Source organism: Pezoporus flaviventris, unplaced genomic scaffold, assembly GCF_033815535.1.
Source record: "Pezoporus flaviventris isolate CSIRO_AGI_PZ_B2104156 unplaced genomic scaffold, CSIRO_AGI_Pfla_v1 ptg000013l, whole genome shotgun sequence".
In the NCBI taxonomy this organism is placed as follows: domain Eukaryota; kingdom Metazoa; phylum Chordata; class Aves; order Psittaciformes; family Psittacidae; genus Pezoporus; species Pezoporus flaviventris.
The window spans coordinates 19,291,774-19,310,314 of record NW_026892561.1 but is presented as its reverse complement, the minus strand read 5'-3'; the positions used below and the strand labels follow the sequence as shown (position 1 = coordinate 19,310,314).

At 40.5% G+C, this 18,541-nt stretch overlaps 1 protein-coding gene across 9 annotated transcripts in view; it reads left to right on the top strand.

Annotated features, from left to right (window-relative positions):
• The window catches only part of RASAL2 (RAS protein activator like 2), a 185,506-nt gene that overhangs the window by 85,731 nt on the left and 81,234 nt on the right, over positions 1-18,541 (top strand). For all 9 annotated transcript variants that reach the window (XM_061452032.1, XM_061452030.1, XM_061452029.1 and 6 more), the window contains exon 3: positions 7,491-7,617. In XM_061452032.1, the coding sequence (XP_061308016.1) occupies positions 7,491-7,617 (127 nt within the window). The remainder of the gene's footprint in view (positions 1-7,490; positions 7,618-18,541) is intronic.

Below are 18,541 nucleotides of genomic sequence, written 5' to 3'. Positions count from 1 at the left end.
ATGGGAAGTCTGATGTATTGCTGGTGTATTGAGTCATTATATACTATTTTTAAATACAGGCTGATTTTTTGTCAGAAGCTGGAGAAATTCAGTATCAGGTTATAGAGAGTCTGGGTTTTAAGTGTAGCAGTAACCCCCCAAAATGGAGCTGCAGAGTAAGCCTTTGCAATGTGCTCTCAAAGGAGCCTGCCCACACTATCACAATGGTAAATAACTTGGTTTTGGAAAGGCTGCATGCAGATGGGCCAAGCAGACATGCCTTTGGTGAAGGTGTGACTCCACATGCTGATAATGGAATTTGTTTCAGAAGCTTGTAGCTGGAGTCAAATTTGCCATTCTGATTCTGAAATAATTTGTGACTACTGTTGAGTGAAAGGAAAAAGGGAACTGCTGGCAGAGTCGTGAGTACTCTGTAGGAAAATGAAATGTTGTTTTAATCTAGTTTCTAAGTCTGTACACCTGGCAGTGTACATACAATCCCTTTCAGAAACATAAAGCATATAGGAGTAGAACTGCTAGTAAAGAGAGAGACACAGAGCTGATACTCTGGGTTTGTACCTTCTAATTTTTCTGAAATATCCCCTGTAGCTTTGATGAGAAAGGGAAGGGGAGGCAACTCAGTTCAATTTTCCTTGGCAAGTCATTCAGTGTTGAAAGAAACTTTATGAAATGTGATCTAAAAGTAAAAGTGAACAAAGGCCTAAGGCAGCGATGAGAAGAGATGCTTGGGAAGAGCATAATGGTTGAAAAGTATGTAGGAGAGGCATCAAAAAAGCCCATGGGTGGGACCAAAGGTAAGGGAGCCTAAGCAAAAGACCAGGTGAATGAGGAAGAGGGAGGTTACTCAACAAAGAAAATTAAAGATTGTGTTTAGAGTAAAATTATTGGAAAGGTGATGCTGGAGGAGGTTTTCTGTTAACCTGAAGTGAGGTGATAGGCAACAGGAGGTGAAGGTGGAGAGGTTCCTGCTCTGAACATGAAAAATGCTGATAGAGGAGGTAGGTCAGAATTTCTTTGGACTGCAGAAGAAGATCTTGAAAACAATGTGAGGGACAGAATGATACCCATCAGTATAGGGTGGGTGTGGAGGAAGAAGGAAGAGATGTTAACAGCAGAGTGTCCTTGCAGCTGAAAGGGGCGCTTGCATCATCACAAGGCTGTTGTAATTTGAAAACTCTAAATAAGCATCTCATTTTATTCTCTGTCCATCTGCTTTGTTACTTAATGGAATAAAGCTCCAAAGAGCTTAGTTCTGTGTGAAATTTAAAGGGAACAGAAATGTTTGATGTCTATAATACTTTGTAAAATCATTATGCAGGCATGTATGTCAAAGCCAAAAAGTAGGGAAAAATACACAAAATGCAAACAGGTAAATGAAAGATTGTTTCAGGTATATTGCTAAGTATGGTTTATTTCAGTTAATGCTGTTAAAATACAGCATTATGAATTTCACAGATTTTTAAGACTGAGAAATAGAATAATAAGAAAGCTCTTTTCTTATAACGTGCCACCACTATGGATTTATTGTCAAGGCAGTTTTAATAGAGTACGCGCAAGAGAGATTTTGTGCAGTGAAAGCACAAGTATAGGTTGGAAATCAGTGAAATTTTGAGGTACAGCTTGATCCAAAAATATCTGTAAGTACTTAGACAGAAATAGTCTGATTGTATCACCTTGTGCAGTATAGAAAAATATTAATTACTTGACACCTTATCAACCTTATAAAATGAAAATAGATGAGACTGAAGAATGAAGATTATTATTGAAGGGAAGAGATTGATGCTCAAAGAGTAAGTAGAAAGAAAGTGAATCCCTGTAGGTACATGAAAGATGACATAGCAAATAGAGTTGTGAGTGACAGGAGATATGCAATTACTACAACATATCATGGTGTGGTAATATCTAGCAGCATCTTCTAAGCCTAGGAGAACAGGTCTAGATTGATTCACTTACAAATCAGGTATTTTTTCTATGAAGAAGTTTCCCACTGTCAGGAAGGCCTAGATATTTTCATTGTTTGTGCAACCTGTTCCATAGGGTAAGAGCTATGAGAGCACAGCAAAACTGTCTGCAAAAATCAGTACCATTTAAGCAGGGAAAGGGAATGAGTTAGTGTTTATGAAGAGCGGTTTCAGATGGATAATTCATTGCGCAGCACTTTCATGAGGGATGTGACAAATGGCTGCATCTGGTTTGGGGCTGCTTTTTAGTTAGTCTTTGTCTGTAACTTGGCTGCTGTCCTACAGAATCTTTTAATTTTGTGCTTAGTTGAAAATGAGCACCACTTCTCACTGTGTAGGACTCTTCCTTTTTCCTGCCTGTACCCAAAATCTCATCTTTATTTTTGCATTTAGAGGTGTTTTTAATCAAGGGCAAAGGATAGTAAAGATCTACATTCACTGTGACAAGTTCTACTACTTATTGGTGCTGGTGACAGAGGCCAGCACCAGGACATCTCTGATGTATTTTCCTACTCTTCCATCTCCTTAGACTGATACCAGTAGTGGAGCAACAGCAGTGATCCCAAGAGAAAATAGCAAAACCAAACATTGATGCATGGAGCCCCAGGGAAGGTTCCTCAGAAATGCCCACTGCCAGTCTCAAAAGACATGTCACAATGGTATCTTACAGCAAATGTGTTTTAACTGTACTTGGAGTTTGTGAAATCCAAACCCAGTTGAAAGAAAATATTCACTTCAATTCCCGGATGAATTTAATTACTTTCCAAAAAGGCCAAAGAAATGTCTGTTGTTGACACTTTTAAAGTGGAGCTCTATGTCAGAATTTTAGCCAGCTTATAACTTTCTGGAAGAAGGTAAAAATTAAAATGAACTATTTAAATGTTCAGTTGACATGATTCCAAACTTCCTGACAGTTCAGAAAAGATTGCAAGTTTTCAAGCTTTTTTGCCTTAAATCAGTCTTTTCCAATCTTGAAAAATCTATAAAGAAGCTGTGATCAAAATTGTCATATACTGCCAAAATTATCAGCATTTGGACTGTCCCCACATACCTTCTTGTCCCAGACTCACATCGCTCAGAGTCCAGCCCTGAACCATCAGCTTCAGCACATCAGCTCAAGGCCATATGATTCCCAGGTTAGTGAAGACTTAGCAGGACCAAGAGCAGGATAACAAAGCTGTATGGGAGAAAGTAATAATAAAGAGCTGAAAGCCTGATTTGCCACTAGACTTGCGACTCTGCAAGGCTTGCTAATTCTCTTCGATCCTTTGCTGAACTGCTTGTGGTAATGGCAGGGGCTGGAGGAGGCTTGGGAAGATTGCAGATGTCTGGTTTGGTGTTTGCGTGGTATTTAGTTGTTCGCTTGCTGATATTTCACTGCCACCCAATCTGTGAATCCATCTGACCTACCACAGAGCAGTTTATATACCTGTTTCAAAATATGTCCAGCCTCAAGAGATGCAGAACTGCTGACCAAGATCATTCTGCATGTTCATGAAACTGTGTTTCTAAGAGCAGGCTTATCTTATGCCAAGCAATAAATACTGCCCCTGCAGTCCTGGAGTTAGTTCTTTTTTGTCAATGTAGACTAAGACTAAGGTTTTGGAAGAAAGTTACTTAAAATAACACAACACTTCAGTCTGACAAGGGGGTATCTTATTTAGCTACTTTGCTACTTTAATCTCATCAGTGAAGTTGTGGGATGTTTGTATATTTTCTAATGCAGATCAAGCTACTTAGCATTAAAATGTTGTTCCTTACACAGCTTATAGAATTACTGAGTGAAATAAGCCGCATCAGGGTTTTTTTCTCAAGCCATTATAAATACACTAGCAAAAGAATTATTTTTTTTTTTTTTTTTTTTGGCTGGTGTGGACTGTACCACACCAGCTGAATGTAGCCATACCAGTGAACCTTTTTTCATGTGCAGCCTAACCATGTTTTCCTAGTCTGGGCAAATGTTAAATACAAAAGGCTAAGTGACCCAGAATTAGGACCTGAGCTCTCAGACAGTCTTCCTGTTAATGGCTCAGTTCCTCTTTGAAGATAAATCCTATCTCTGGTATGCAAAAGAGATTTGTTTTTGACACCAACTCCGGTGTGCTGCAGCCTGTTTGCTTTTCCCAAGGACACAAAGGACAGCATGGCTTCAGTCACCATTCCGACTACAGCAAGTCACTACATCCATAGTGTCCTCTTGGCTGATGTTGCTGTTCTTTTATATGGTGTTACCAGGATGGTAGAAGGGGGTTTCTTGTGTCTTTGTATTAAAAGAATGTTTCTGTCATCCCATGTCCAAGAGCTGATAAGAATACTAAAGAGATACACTTGAAAGAAAGGACTATATTGATTTCTCAGTTAAGAAACATTATAATGGATAAATCTACCCTGCAGGAGGTGTATTGGTATAGGAGCCTTAGCAGTTGGGTGCAGTGCAGCAGGTTCACTGAGAAATGAGGGTCAGAGGATGGTAACTCAGTGCTTTTAAGGTGTGCCAAGGCAGGTGTGTAGCGTGACTGGTAATGGCCGTTCTGGACATACGGCTTGCAGCCTTGCACCAAAAAATGCTCTGAAGAAAATCGGGAGAGGCACAAGCAGTGGAGCAGAAGGGCATTTAGAAGGCGATAAGACTAAATGGAGCTTCCAATTGGAAACTGAAAATGTAAAATGTGAAATTGATTGAATGAATGTGGCATAAGTTACCAAAATTAGTCTCTGCTTAACTTCCTAGCGTGCTTTCACTCACATAGAGATTGTTCAGCAAAGGAGATTCTGTAAAAATCTACCAGCAAAGAAAGCAGCCTTAGCAGAAGAAACACTAGGGATTTGGGAAACTTGTTTTGAAAAATGAGCACTGTTTGAAGGAGACAAATAGTGTAGTAATAAATAGCATAGTAATAAATAGCATTAAAAAATGACCTTAAGAGAATGCTAAGTGCTTAAAAGTCAGGAAATGCCAGAATTAGTTTGTGAGAGCCATTGTAGTGCAGCCTGTTTCTAAAATACTACAGTATCTTGTACATCTTTTACAACCTTCAGTGCAAATGAATAATATCTTTTTGTTTGCTATTAATACTTGGTTTCCAGAGATCATTGAAGATATGAAAGGATAAGCAGCACAGGAAATATGGCAGGGGTTTCTATTACTTTAGCTGCAAGCTGTCTTTTATGTAGCTATATGAAAATAAATTGCTGCATTGCATGTATCACAGATGTAGTGTTGAAGCCAACGTCCTTATCAAAAGGGCACTGAGATGTTTTGGGCACTGAGGGATTGTGCCTGCCTCCAGCCTCTGGATGCTGCATTTCTCCCTCATCCCTGGGGTTTATTCCAGCTGTTGAATATAAGCCCTCAAGGAGGTCCCACCAAGTTTTAGGTTCCAGATAAAGTAACAGACAATAGACCAACAGCTTTCAGGATAAACAGTCTATCTCTAAATAATGGTGCAGTAGCAAGCACAGATCAGGAATATGATTATCTGTGGTGTTACAACAAGAAATGCAGTAACTCAGTGGCATAATTACCCAGACTGAAACAGCAAGCCTAGTAATTCACCAGTATTGAGCTAAACTTAGTATCTGAGCATGCAAAGACCTGCAAAACCGTGGTCATAACCATGATTATCAGGCAGACCAGCAAGAAGCTGGGGCCCAGACATCCTCTATAAGGCAGTACTGGCCACAGATGCCTACCCCTGGTAGCTGCTTGGCTGGGGAAACAATGATTACCATCAGCCTATTTAGCTTGGTTCTGGAGATGTGCTTCCATGCAGTCTCCGTCTTTGGTGACCAGCCTTTCACCACCTTGCCATATTTTATCATTTGAACAAATGTGTATGAATGTGTGCAGAACAATGTGTATGTTCTTCAGAAGAGGAGAGTGAAGGATGACTTCCTCCTGCTGGAAGCAGTGTTGTCTGTTTCTGCAGGCCAGGACAATCTGGAGTGCAACTTTGGTGAGCAGGTAGCTCTCTGAAGGTTTTGTCTGTCTGCCTTTCTATATGCAGAGTAACTAGTGCTTGAATTAACCTGCACTGATCTTGTAAACAAAATCAGGATACACAAAGGTGTCTGTATAAATTCATAAAATAGTTGGGTTCCTAGAAAATTGTGTTCCTTTATAAATTCATTCAGTAGTTCCTTATACTCCAAATCTCTTCGTAGATTTTGGGGGATTGCATTAGGAGTATATGTGGTGGGCTGACCTCAGCTGGATGTCATGTGTCTATCAAAGCCATTCTGTCACTCCCCCCTCCTCAGCTGAACAGGGGAAAGAAACATAATATGACTTACAATCGTAACTCCAGCACCTGGACCATCTCCCCATCCTTCTGCACTGACCTTGGTGTCTGCAAAGCTGTTTCTGTCCCATATTCTCACTGCTCTCTGACTGCAGTTGCTCCTGCACAAGAATTTTTCCCCTTTCTTGTCTATGTTATCCCAGAGGTGTTCCTACTGTCACTGTTGGGCTCAGCCTTGGCCAGTAGTGGATCCGTCTTGGAGCTAGCTGGCATTGGCTCTGTTGGACAGAGGGAAAGCTTCTGGTAGCTTCTTGCAGAAACCACCCCTGTTGCTGCCCTGTTACTAAAACCTTGCCAGTCAAACCCAGTACAGGCTCACTTCTTGTTCCCAGACACTGTTGGACAAAGAGGCTGTATCGCTTAGGCTTTTCTAAAGCTCTTGGCTGTTGTCTAAATGCCACGTAGCTTGTAGTGATAGGTAGTTTGTTTTGGTTTGATTTGTTTTCCTTCTAGCATAAGCACCTGTCTAGCAAAATGTAGCTGTTCATACAGGTGTTTAAAGGTAAGGTTGAGGGGGTTTGCTCCCCTGTCAAGTTCTGGCAAAGTTTCTGACAGTTCTGGCAAAATTTCAGAAAAGAAATAAGATCTTTATATATGCAGTATTTTTAAAGAGAATTGGTGTACAGAACTTCATTACTGTGAAACAGTGAGGACCCTAAGCCTTTCTTCAATCCTTCTGAGATCCCACTAGGATGACTTTGACTTAATCATAGAAGAGATCGTATTTCTCCATATGCCCCAATACGACCAGCAGAATGTCTGTTTTTATCTGACATGCTGTACCTGAATATGTGTTAAGACTGCAAAAATGCTTTAGTAATCTCAGAGTTCCTCGTGTAGCCATCTGACCAGCAGCCTCTGCCTGACTTGCCCAGCGTGGATGTGGGCAAGGCTGGGTAGCAGTGGGTCTAGTGTTGGAGGACCAGTTTTGAAAGGCACGACTGCCTTGTTAGTCAGAGGGGTCAGCTGTGTTGTGACTTGATACCTCTGGAGTGACGGTTGCTGCATACCTGCATGCAGCCCTCTCCAGGCTGCATGTCTACTAATGCTCCTCACTGCTGCGGTGCGTGCCCAGTGAGCACCGGGAATTTTGTGGTGAGGTCTGTCATGCCAAACGGCGTCTGAAAGTTACTGCCAGATAAGTCGAAAATCAAGTTCTTATCAAGACGGCATATTAGCAGCGTGGCCCAGTGGCAGATTAACAGCTGTGGGCATCCTTTTTATGCAGGTGCCTATCGATGGGGTGCAGGAGCCGCAGGCGGATGCTACCAAAGGGCGCTGCCTGCGCCGGACGGTGAGCGTCCCCTCCGAGGGCCAATTCCCCGAGTACCCGCCAGAGGGGGCCACCAAACTAGGTAAGTGGAAACCTTGGCTGCCACACGTGGATTTTGATTCATAGCTGGAAGCTCTGTCGGGGGGCACTGCGTCCCGGGCAGCATCCTTGCAAAGGAGCCTGCTGAAGCGGGTAGTGCAGCACCTAGGTGGTGGTGGTGGAGGCCGTGTGACTGTGGCATTGCTTGTAAATGTTTCCAGCAACACGGCTTCCCAAAGCCAGGATTTATAAAAACACAGTGAGGTTATTATGGGCACGAGAGAAGCTGGGCTGTTGCTGCATACAGGAAGGTTTGTAGCTGTGTTTGTAAGATTACTAAACAGCCCTGGGATTTACAACTGAGAGCTGCTGAACATAGGTCAATGGGAATGCAGCTTTTGCAAGTAACTGTTAGTGATTCACCACTATCATTTTTAGAACTGTTAGATGGTTATGTTTTACCTCACTTTGAGCCTCTATGGTATTTCCTTTGCTTCATATTTTCATAACAAGTACCAGATAACAGGGTTTTCTGTAACTTACCTTGTGCCTGTTCAGGGTGCAGTTCCTAAAAGAACCAACCAACTGCCTGCTGCTGTTGGCTATAGTTATACATGTTGAAATCTAGGGAAAGCAAAAAAAAAAAAACAACAGGCGGGTAATAAAAATGACAGACAAAAGCTCTGTTACAGTATATTCTCAAGTCTGGATTTGGCCCAGTTTACCCTCTTCATTTCATTCTATCCCACCTCTGACTGCATGAAGAGTATCATATCAACTCTTTCCAGAAGAAAGGAAGAGTGAGGGGAGACAGCAACCACACACAAGTGAACTCTTCTTCCTATTCCCAATCTATGCAAGCTTTCCTTGGCATGGTTTGATAGGACCTGAGAACAATTCTTCCTTCGTTCAGATGTAAAAAATATCAATCCTGGGAGACAGTGAGCTATGAGAAAAAAAGTAACATGCGTCTCTAAACAGAGAAGCAGCCTTGACAGCACTGTTATTAAAAGTGTGGAGCAAGTACGGTATTTTTTGTTTCACAGACTCAGCCAAATAATTTTATTCTGTGAGTGTAGCGCACAGAAGTAATTAAAATCCCATTCTTCTAGATAGCTAATTAACACGTTGCAACTGTAGCACTTATTTATTTGTACTTGCCAATAACATTATTTAAATTTTCTTTATTTGAGGAAAGCAGATAGGATTCTTTTTTGGATTTGTTTGATTCCTGGATTAGAAGTCTGAAAAGAAACAGAGCAGGTTGGGATTTAGGAGGTAAAACTGCATAGTACTTAGGGAAAAGCGACAGAACCCCTATTGGATTTGTTTGTGGAATTTCAGCTCTGAATGATAATCTTTTATTTTCTGTATGAATGAATATTTATTCTTGTTTGGGACTAAAACCAGTATTAAATATGTTTACACGGCATTATAGGCAAAGTAGTTATTCCAGATATGTGGCTAGTGATATGAAGAACCAGATCGCAACCTATGATACGCAATGAATGTTACTTGCAGCTTTGCAAGCTAGAAAGACCTTTAGGATTTAGATACCACCTTTATCTATACCATATGCAAAAATGTGTAGAATAGTTTCTAGACTAAACTGAGCATCTGAATAGCTGGAAATCCCACTGTCATGTTTTTAAATGTAATTTTGTAACCTTCATTTTTCTTGAATTGCCATACAGAATGGATGACTGTGCTATTTGGGTATATGCCTTACTGTGTATTTTGCTACAATTTTAGATGCATGTGGCATCTTGATGTATACCTAACAAGAATGTATTAAAAGAGAAACTCACATCCACATGGTCTTCTCCATATGACAGCTGCCGCTGTATTGTATATAGATGTCACAAAGTGTGTCGCTAAAGGAAGTGGGCATGCAGTGGTGGGGGGAGAGGACAGCAAACATAAGCTGGAAAAAGATTGAGCAATGACCATACTGTGAGGAAGGATAAGGGTAAGTGGGAGGGAAGGTTATGTATAATTTCTGATTGCAGCACCCTAGGTAGTTCCCTTGTTTTCACATCCTGGTTAGAAATGTCTCTTATTACGATTACAGAATTCCTGCTAATGGAAAAAAGTGGGTTGATAGCAAGCAGTGGGAATAGCTTTGTGTCAAGATGTTGAGCCAGCGGGCAAACCAGTAAAGGAAGCCACTGAAAAACTTTTTATAAAGAGAAAGAAACAGATGGTGGCAGCCAGAACGTATCACAAGCAGTACAGATAACAACTGGACTAAAATAGCCTTGGAATGGACACCAAAAGCTGAAAAGCGTAAGAGGCAGCTAAAATATCTAGCTGAGAAATTGCTATGCAGAGCTGATAAGAATATCTAGCTTGTCCTACGGAAGCATGTGCATAACATGGCAACAGCAGGCGTTGCATCTTATGATGATATCTGAAATTACTACTTGCAGAAAAGCTCCTTAGGGCTGGCTCTAGTGCAAAGGTTAAGGCATAGCAATGGCATTTGCTTTTTTCCTCTAAGCAGGATTGCCATACGTCTTGCGATTTATTGATTTATTTGTTTAACACAAACAAAACAGAAAAAGGAAAATCAGGAGATGGAACTTTTTCATGTGCAGCACTACAGTTATATGAAATGTCAAGAGTATCATATGAGGTCAGTCTTTTTGTTGAAGGAGCAACTGGAACAGTGCTTGTTCTTCAGAATCACTGCATAATCAGTAGTAGTACCCATTCTGCAAATTTTTATGGCATTCTTTACAGCTTTGTGCACACATCTTGTAGCACCATTCCTAGGAAGTGTGTGGGAGAGGAACTACCCACGTTACAGCTGAGAAGCTGAAGCAAGAGATGTGTAACTCACCAAAGGTCAATGTTGTTATGTGTGCTTTACCCAAGGGCTGTTGTAATCATTCTCGCCGTCTCTTTCATTTTTACCCTTGCTGCAGGGTTGGCTCAGCTGTTTGTGAGGCAGCTGCTGAGCCACCATGGTTTACAGTCCCACATACTAAGGCAGACACCAATTTCCACATACTTCAGTACAGTAAGCTGTAATTTGTGATGGTTCAGCAGCTGCTAGAAGAGCAGCTGAGCCATCCCTTCTGTGCAGGCAGAAACCACTGTGGTCACCCTCAAATGAGAGCCAGAGGGACGGACACAAAGATAAAACACAAGATAGAAAGTGACTTGTTTAAACAGTGAAAGCTAATAAGATCATTTAAAAACTGTAACTCTAGAGGACACTTACCATCTACTGCTAGCGTAGGAGCTTGCCCTCTGCTTGCAGACAGTGGAGAGGATGTTGAAATTCTTAATTCCTATCTGGAATGTATGCTGTACACAGAGTTATGTCAGCAAGCCAGCCATCCGTTAAATATATGCCTTGAAATTTCCTTGGTACATAATCTGTATCATTGTAGTAATATCTCTCTGTGAGTGAATAGGCACACTCTAAATGTGTCATTAACTTGCTAGGATTTCATCTTGGCAGCGTTTATTCAAGGGTGCTTCCGTTCAGTGAAGCTAAAAATGTAGCTGTAATTTCTCCCAAACTCCACGTTGACAGACTTTTTCCTTCTTCTTTCAAGCATTACTTTCAATGGGCTAATTCTGTTATGGAGTGTAATACAGGCCCTGGAGACCAGCACCTAAGTGTTATAGGAAGAGGTAAGATGAAGAAAACTCAAGCTGGTCCATCTCTATATTGCCTCCAGTTTGCTTCAGATCCTGCTCTTTTTCTAGCACATGTATTTTTTTCATGTTAGGGAGATTACATCCTTTGTAAAGGATCATTGTTTATGATAGCATATTGGAATTAATCATTCAAACATAAAAGCATGATTCAGATTTCCACCATTCATACTGTTTGACAGGCTAGTAACAGCTACTGCTTCCTTTCCCAAAATAATCCTCTTCTTTCTGACTCTGCTTCCTTCTCACCACCTGCTCACACTAAATGAGAGTTGTTAAGGAGAATATGTAGAGAAAGTTTTGATTCTGGCATTTGGGTGAATCTTTATGGCATTAACAAGAGAATTTTTTGCCTGCATATGTGAAAATATCAGGAAGGACTGAAAGTGAAAAAATGGTTGGGTTTTGGTTTGGTTGGTTTTTGTTTTGTTTTGTTTGTTTGTGGGGGTTTTTTTGTTTGTTTTTTCCTGTGCTTTGGGGTTTTGTTTATTTATTTATTTTAAAATAATTAAAATTTTCATTGGGTGTTGGATTGGATGATCTCCAGATGTTCCTTCCAAGCCTAATCATTCTGTGATTAGGAAAGAGCATCATCAAGGCGATAGTTTTTTGAGATTCTGTCATGCTTAGAAAGGCTAGTGTTGATGCAAATGGATTTTCTTTATGTATTTGGAGATGAAGTCACCTGAGAAGAAAATTAAAACCTTTTCACTTGTTGAAACAAGTTAACCCTGTTTTTTCTCAATCACACCTATGACTGCTGAATATGAACACTCTTGAGAAAAGATAGCTGAAGGGAAGCTTTGCAGCTTTTAGGAGCTTCTACTGGTCAGCTCTGCATATACAGTATCTATAGCATATTAATATCTATTCACCCTTTGCTAGATCTCTGGCTCATCTTCCAAACTTTTGTGCTGGAGTCACCTTCACTTCATCAGAGAACCAGCTTGCTTTCAGTGCCTTAGCTGTCTCTGTAGAGCATTGATAGCTGTTACTCAGCTGCTGGCCCATATCATGGCTCTGCAGCTCTTCTCCCCGTCCTTGGTACAGTTCCATCCATGCAACCTACTGTTATCCTCCATTCTTCTCCTTGGAATGAATCTCCTGTGCCCTGATGATGTTCTCTGAGTGTCTCTGTGAAGACTCTCTTTGCAATCACTAACATGGGAATGGAAAAGCAGTCATGCTGATGCCCTGTACTCAGTGCTGATGACATACTGAGAGTACTGGGTCCAGTGTCAGGCACACCACTTGAGTAAGGATGTCAAGAATCTGGAGATGGTCCAACAGAGACCTGCCAAGGTCACTTTCCTGATCACACAACTGTTATATAGTGGTCACCTGATCTGGAATTCTACTTTGATGGTAATGGTTGGATTTTTTTTCAAACCTGAATTTCTTCAAGTTAAGCACGTAAGTGAGAGGACTGAGTTTCAAAGCAACTGCAGCTGTCACTACCTTTTTCAGAAGACTGAGGCTGCTAAAATTGATTTTAGATCTCTAAACAACTTCAGGACTGTATTTTAGAGCTAATAAATAAAATAGATCTTCTGTACAGTGGTGAACTACGTGTACGGTTTCAAAATTTGGTGAAGATGCACTTTGGAGCTTCAAGCAATGCTTTTCCCCATCCTCTGGCCTAGTTGCACAGTTGATAGATTTTCATCTTAGTAAGCACTTCCTTTGCATTCCCTCAAGGTCATTTTTTTCAGAAAATATTTCCCTGGATTCAGAAAATTCTCTGATCACGCAAACATGGGAAGAAGCGATATAATTGAAGCATCAATCTATTTTGGTGCCATTGCTATCAGGTGACCAGTAAGCTGTACAGAAATCCTGCCTCTGTACTGTTTCCAAAGGTTATGTCCAGAGGCTTGGAAATGGAGTGAACGACAGAAGATTAGTTAAGTGACGTCTGGTTTCATTGCTGCCTGGTATGTACCTCTTGCAACAGTTCCTGCAAGCCACTGCTGAGCCCTCATATGTGGGGATGATGATACCAAGAAAATACACAGACCATGCTCTTCCTTCAGGTAAAAACTTGGCAGGAGAGAATAGGCATTAGCTAAAAAGATTTTTAGTCTTATTTCAGTAGCTGCTGTTTCTGAGACAAGGTTGTTTGCAACTAAAACAATCAAAGCTGAGCCTTGCTTTCTGTATATTCCAATTGAAATGAGTACTTTGTGATGGAAGAATAAACAGATTTACTCTGTGCTCACCACTCAGTTACAATCTGCACTAAGGTTTAGAATGAATACCTGAAAAGGGTTACTGCAGGGGGCAGGGAAGTGGGGGGACACAGTCTGTTTGAAGAGGATGAAGAAAGATTTTTTTTTTTTTTTTGTGACCTGGTCAGTGAAAGAATCTGCAATGCACCAATCTTTATGTATTCAGTAGAGATTTACTTAGGAAAGATCCAGGAATTTGGAATAATGGACTTTCTGTAACGTCTAACAAAACTGTGTGTTTTCACCTGCCACCACTCAACTTTGCATACAAAAAGTATCTGATAGAATGAAAAAAAAAAGCAGTTTACAGCTCCATGTGTTTCAGCTGTAGGGATTTATGATGTTTATTGATGAAATAATTTTCCCAATAGCATTATCTGCTTTCCCACCCTGTTGTTATGTGCAAAATATCTATCTCCTGTCAACTATTATGCATAGCAGGGATGCAAAATAGGGCTTTGGGTTTAGCCCTCAAATTGTTGTATATTGTTGTATAGCACTACCTCTGGCAGGAAGATGGGTTCAGATGTGCTGACTTTAGTTGTCTGCAGCTCTTGGGTTTGCCCAATTTGGGCTTGTCACGAGTGTGTTTGTATACACATGCGCAATATACATGTGAAGGAGATTCACAACCTCCTCTCTGCAGACCCAGGACTCTAAAGGATCAGATGCATCACTGTCTATTGCCTTTAATGTTTAATTTAGCAGCCCCCAAGGAGTGGTTTTGGGATAATAATTTATTTTTCTTTTTGACCTTTATGTGCATTGTACCAGAGATCTGAATTGAAAGGTCCCCAACAGCTGAAAGGTGATACTCTAATGAGGTCAGTACGGGAAACACCGTTCTGTCCTTGCGTGGTTTGATGCTGCTCGCTGGTGGCCAAAGACCTGCCTCTGTTTCAGCAAGCTGCAGGGGGGTTTTGTGCAGTTTTAGTTGCATAGCTCAGTTCTTCACTGTGCATTTCAGCCCTGACCTGACAGTCTTGCGAGAATCCATGTATGGGAGCCTTTTGTGAGCTGGTATCTGAAGCCTTTGGCTCACGTAATAGCACAAACAACAGTTTGCCAAAGACTTTATCCTGTGCCTGCTTCACTGACTCTCGTGCATTGGGTCACAATCTCCTAGTGCTGTGACTGTTAGGTAAGATTAGTAGGACTGTAGCTACTCCGAGATCAATTGAAATTCCAAAAATGTAACTGCCTTCAGATGACATGGTTTGCCCATCATGCTCTACCCCAAAATGCAAATATGTGTGAACTGAGAGTCGCATTTTTAAAAATCTTCTGTAAAATATAACTCTTTTGGGGCACCATTTAAGAACCAGTGAGCTATACAGAGAGACACTGTTGTGTGAAAGTGTCCTGCTATCTTCTGCATCCACAGAGGAGGTTAAGAAACTTTGGGAGAAGTCCTAAAATAATCTGAAATTTGGACAATATACAGTGTAATTTGCCTGCCTTGGAAAGATGAAGAATTTAGACAACCCTGCTTGAAATTAAAACTGACTCCAGGGAGGCTAAATACAATGAACAGGATGCCTGGATTTCAGTGACATTCCCCCTGGGCAATTGGAATTATTTGTATACAGAAAATTGCCAAGCTGCTATCTTTTTCTTCTATAATGGGAGTGAAGCCAAAGGATTTTGTTTTGTTCTGAATGCCACTGAAACTTGCACACAGATCATCTGTGCTAAAAGCCAAGTTTTATCATGAAGCAAATTTTATCTATTTGGATCTTAAACCTTTTTAGGGCAGAGATTACAGGGGCATGAACGCATAATCTTAACTTTCTCGTATTGACATATAATCCATTATGGCTTTTTTCCCCGTGAAAATGTGATATTACAGCCCTGCCACTACTTCCAGCACACACAAAAAATCACTTAGAGGTTTTAAAATTTTGTTATGCATGAAGAACACTTCTTAAGTAGAGTCTGTTGTGCAGTGTAGTAATTGGTAAGAACTAGTAGCTCTTGGACCATCTGGGACAGGTTTCTTGACTGTGTTCTAACCTAACCTGAGTTTATTATGAAGGAAGATATCATTTTCCTTAGTTTTCTCAACAACAATAATAACTTATTTATTAAATTCTTAAGAGAAAAGTGCCTTAAATCGTGCATGAACTTACTTGGGATTGTTAAATTTTGTAGCTTCTCTTTTATAGTTGTTTGATCTTGTGGCAAAAAGTAATTACACTTCACCCAACCATGTACACTTGCCTTTTTTCCTTCGATAACAACCATCTTAACACATAATGGAAAATTGAACTTCCTTTCCACAGCCTGAATTTCCTTAAGTCTTGTCTAGATTAATTTGAACTAAATTTTAAAATGCTGATGTAATTAAGTCTGGTTTAGACTTTGGTATTAGTTACAGAATTAGTAGCTGATCAGTTTATTGTTACTCGACAATGCAAATATTTATGAAATTGGATTAAGTGCATCTAGTTTGAAGTTTGTATGAAATTAAATACATAAAGTTCTCTCTACTGTGCAGGGGTGCATACTCTCGTCTCCCTGCTTTACCACCCTCCTTGGTGCCAGATGTATCGCATGCTTGCCAGGTGAACTGATTCAACTTCACGCAGTGGAATCATGTTCATATACATATTGTGTTGATGGGTGAGCTTTGACTCTGATCTGGTAGATACACCAAATAACCCTGCAGCCATGTGGTGGCTCCAACACAAAGGAGATGGTGGGAGCACATTGCTTAAGGGAAAGTAGGAGAGCCAAGTTGTTTCCACTTCTGTGCTCACCCCTAGTAGCAGCCTGGAGTTATTATAGCAGCTTGGGTGTAATATGAAACTGCTCCCTGTTTTAGCTTTGATCTAGCCAGTGTACTTAAGTAAGAGTGGAGCCAAGGCAGCAGAGATTTAAACAAGGGTTGTGCAAGGTTTTCAGAAGAGCTTGTGTTACTGCCCACTTCTGCCACCCCTGAAGTCTGTGCTTTTACATTCTCACAGTTACTGTTACTTGAACTGCTTCTGGTATGCCTTTGTTCATTGCAGTTAGGGCTCATGCTCTGATTTTGAAAACTATTTCATTAGGGTTGCAGATTTTTCTGTCCAAGGCACAGCCTTAAGTTCCCTATCTCATGCTAGCTATGCATACATCGTGTTGCAAGTTCATCCAATTCTGTAGCATTGTGTTTCTGTAATCTTTTTGTAGTCCAAACTTCAACACAAGAAAAATACACAATATTTGATGGACAAGCCTGTACACAGTGGGGATTACATGTATTCCTTCTGGAGGACCATTCAAGTCATGCTTCCAAGAACTTAAAAGAAATAATTTATTTTAAATAAGTGCACTATGAGGAGTAGTAAAACCATGTAAATTTTTTTTATTATTATTTTAATGAAGCTTCGGACTGTCAGTTCTGCTTTTTTTTTTTTTTTGGTATTCTTTTTTGTTTTTCTTCCCTCCCCTTGGTTTTCTGTTGTTTCTGGGAGGTTTGAATCAGTCTCTTCTTCTCTCATACTTACCCCCTTTCCCCAGAGTACTTTCTCCATGTCATGGTATGTTGGATATTCTCATAACAAGCAAATATGGACAAGATGGGTTGGCTAATATTGTGCTAAAATAATCAGCCCTCTTATCTCTAGAGTGCTGAAAAGCTGTGAATCCTTGTATTTTTGTTTTGGCATTCTGGGTTGTTGTTGTGGCCTTTGGCAGGTTTCCATCTCTGCATCCCAGCTGTCTGTGCTGAAATGTCTCTGAAGGTATTCAGTAAAAGGCTTTCATATGTCTGCATAAAAAAATGCTGAAGAACTTTTTGTGATTGCTGCCCTAGGATTCAAAGTTTGGAGGGATTTTCTTCCGTATAATTAGTTCTGGTTGAGGATGGCAGAACTTGCTAAGAAAGCTATAATGGGCCAAGAAATCCATTGTCAGTTATATATTCTGGCTTTTTTTGTCTGCAAAACCTCAGGAGATTTGTTTTCCATCAGGCAGTAGTATGCTTACCTCTTCAGAATAGTCTATGAACATGAGCTAATTAATCTCCATAATACCTCTGGGAAGTAGACAAGTAGAGTTTTTAAAAAAATAAATAGAAGAAGCAGTTTTCAGTGTTTCCTGTGCCATCTACTGATATTTACACTTCACTGGGGCAATGACACACCTCCTGTGGTGGAGCTACATTTTATCGATGCATATAAAGGTTCATAATGTATGAGGTGGCTTAGGTATTAAATTAGACTTATTCAAGCATGTAGTGGATACTTTGCTAGCTTGCTACCCCTTTTGTAAGTGATCACTCCTTCATAGCATCAGGGGAGGAAAGAATTATAACCATGATTTTTATCTGCAAAACAAACAAAGATGTTTCAGCAGCACAGCAGAGATAATTTACTTAAAAGAAAAATAATAAAGCCACAGAGGAAAAGCGGGCTATTGAACTCTGCTGGAGTTCATCAGAAACTCTTCTAACAGGCACCTCTGTGTCGCAGGCAAATCCCTGATTCCCAAAAGAAGTCTTGGAGATGGAGAAGACTGTAAGTTCTAGCAGTGATTAGTGTCCATTAAGAATCAACTCTATGTCCAGTAAAGTGCATTTGGCTGCAGGGTAATAATTCTTGATGCATATTTTAGACTGCTTTATCTTGTGCATTACCTAGTGAAGAATTGAGGAGGTTTTCTGCTGCTTTTTTTTTATTTATTTATTTTTCAACTTGGGTGGAACTGCAAATATTTCCTTGAGTAGCAACCTTTATTTTCTTTTTTCAGTCAGTTGGATGTAGTTTAGAAACTCCAGTCATCTCACTTGTTCCCCTCCGATGGTCTTTCCCCACTGTCATGTGTCATGTATGGGTGAAAACAGGTAGCAGGCAAGTCTAGAGCAGTGCCTACCAACCTTGCTGACCCAAAGACTAGCATTGTTGTGCAAATAACGAGTGATTTGCTTCTGCAGTCAGTTTTGTTACCCTTTGGCTGCAGATGGCGTTGAGGATTGCTAGTCTAAAGGCTGGGAAACTCGAATGGAGCCTCCAGAGGCTGGTTGCTTTTGTCACTGGATTGGTGCTCTGATCTTGTTTTGACAGTGAGGGTAACATGTTGGAAGGAAGT